Here is a 1,879-nt window from a genome sequence, read left to right as displayed (position 1 = left end):
TGTGTGTGTGAGTGAGTGTGAGTGAGTGTGTGTGTGTGTGTGTGTTGAGGGTGGAGGTCTGTTCCTCTCATGATCTCAGATCAGTATCTCTGAGGTCTGGGTGGAGGTTATGATGGGGTTTTCCAGAATCTAGAGTGAACTTTCGTTTCACAATCACGTCTTCATCTCATCACTCATTTGTTTTCATCAGTCATCAGATGTGTAACTGACTGGCTGTAATTCAGCGGCTCTTAATCTGATCCTCAGAGCATCTTACCGTTTATTTACAAAGTCTGATACATTTGATTTTTCAGGATTCTTTGAAAGTTCAAAAGAACAGCATTTATTTGAAATAAATGTCTTTACTGTCACTTTTGATCTATTAGATGCGTCCTTGATGAACAAAAGCATTAGTTTTTTATTTTAAAAAATCCTATTTACTTGAAACTTTTAAATGGTAATGTATCACAGTGTCCATGTATAACGTATTTTCAACATTGCTAATAATCAGAAATGTTTCTTGAGGAGCAAATCAGCATTTTAGAATTTATATTATCATATTAGTGTATTGTTTTAAAGTATATTGCTTCCATAATGTTTTTTCTAAGTATGCTAAAGTGAACTTTTTCTCAAAGGTTGTTTTCACTGAATGCGTCATTCTGTTGCTCCAGATGGATTGTGGGTAATGTTTGACATGTGAAGTGTGTTTGTGTGGCAGATAAAGGTGGAGACAGCGAATGATTTCCAGAACATCACCAGTGTGGTGGCCATCGCTAAAACGTGAGTGTGTGTGTGTGGATGGGGGTGGATGATGCAAAGTTTTGAATGTTATCATGTTTTTACCACATTATTACTGCATTTACCTCTGTTTTATTGACTAATGCTTTGAAATGTAAAATTACCCAAGAATCCCCCCTGTTAGATCATGCCTCAGTTTTGTCTGGTAACAGAACAACTAGTCAGCAAAACTGTCTAATACCCAAAACCTGTTAACATCAAGTCATGTCTGGTACCCAAAACTGTCTTCAGAAGAGTCTTCTATCAGCCAAGAAGTTGACTGAGCAAAGCCAGAGAGGAGCAGAAGCAGGAGACGAAATGATGATGATAAAAATGGAGCAGAGTTTATTGAATAATCTTAGTTGCGTATGTTTCAATGCTCAGACTTCTTCTGATGAGCACAAATTCAACAAGTAGTGTGATACCAAACTACTTCACAACAACATCCCATAAACCTTGCGTTTCCATAAACATTCCCACTTATCTCGTATTCATGAAGACAAACAGCCCTTGAAACCCACAGTCATGAGACTAAACAACAGTGGAAAAATTATATTAAAAACTGTAATATAATACAAATGACTGATCAATTATTGAATCAAAGAAATATATTATTTGTAGTATATAAATGGTTAAAATTATTCTTATAAATGATTATATGATTAAATAGAATAATAAAACGATTAAATGATAAAATATTATAAATGAATGAATGACGAATAAATAAATATATGAAAGAAAGAAAGTAAAACACAAGACAAATGTATGGTTGGTTTCTTGATGTGTGTGTGGATGGGGGTGGATGATGCAAAGTTTTGAATGTTATCATGTTTTTACCACATTATTACTGCATTTACCTCTGTTTTATTGACTAATGCTTTGAAATGTAAAATTACCCAAGAATCCCCCCTGTTAGATCATGCCTCAGTTTTGTCTGGTAACAGAACAACTAGTCAGCAAAACTGTCTAATACCCAAAACCTGTTAACATCAAGTCATGTCTGGTACCCAAAACTGTCTTCAGAAGAGTCTTCTATCAGCCAAGAAGTTGACTGAGCAAAGCCAGAGAGGAGCAGAAGCAGGAGACGAAATGATGATGATAAAAATGGAGCAGAGTTTATTGA

At 35.2% G+C, this 1,879-nt stretch overlaps 1 protein-coding gene across 1 annotated transcript in view; it reads left to right on the top strand.

Moving 5' to 3' along the window:
- LOC107758140 (synapsin-3-like) overlaps positions 1-763 on the top strand; it is a 29,907-nt gene extending 29,144 nt beyond the window's left edge. The window contains exon 8 of the mRNA XM_016575808.1: positions 698-763. Within this exon, the coding sequence (XP_016431294.1) occupies positions 698-763 (66 nt within the window). The remainder of the gene's footprint in view (positions 1-697) is intronic.
- The last annotated feature ends 1,116 nt before the right edge of the window (positions 764-1,879 follow it).

This window comes from Sinocyclocheilus rhinocerous, unplaced genomic scaffold (assembly GCF_001515625.1).
Source record: "Sinocyclocheilus rhinocerous isolate Xijiao unplaced genomic scaffold, SAMN03320098_v1.1 scaffold2911, whole genome shotgun sequence".
Classification (NCBI taxonomy): domain Eukaryota; kingdom Metazoa; phylum Chordata; class Actinopteri; order Cypriniformes; family Cyprinidae; genus Sinocyclocheilus; species Sinocyclocheilus rhinocerous.
This window is presented reverse-complemented; position numbering and strand designations above follow the sequence as displayed.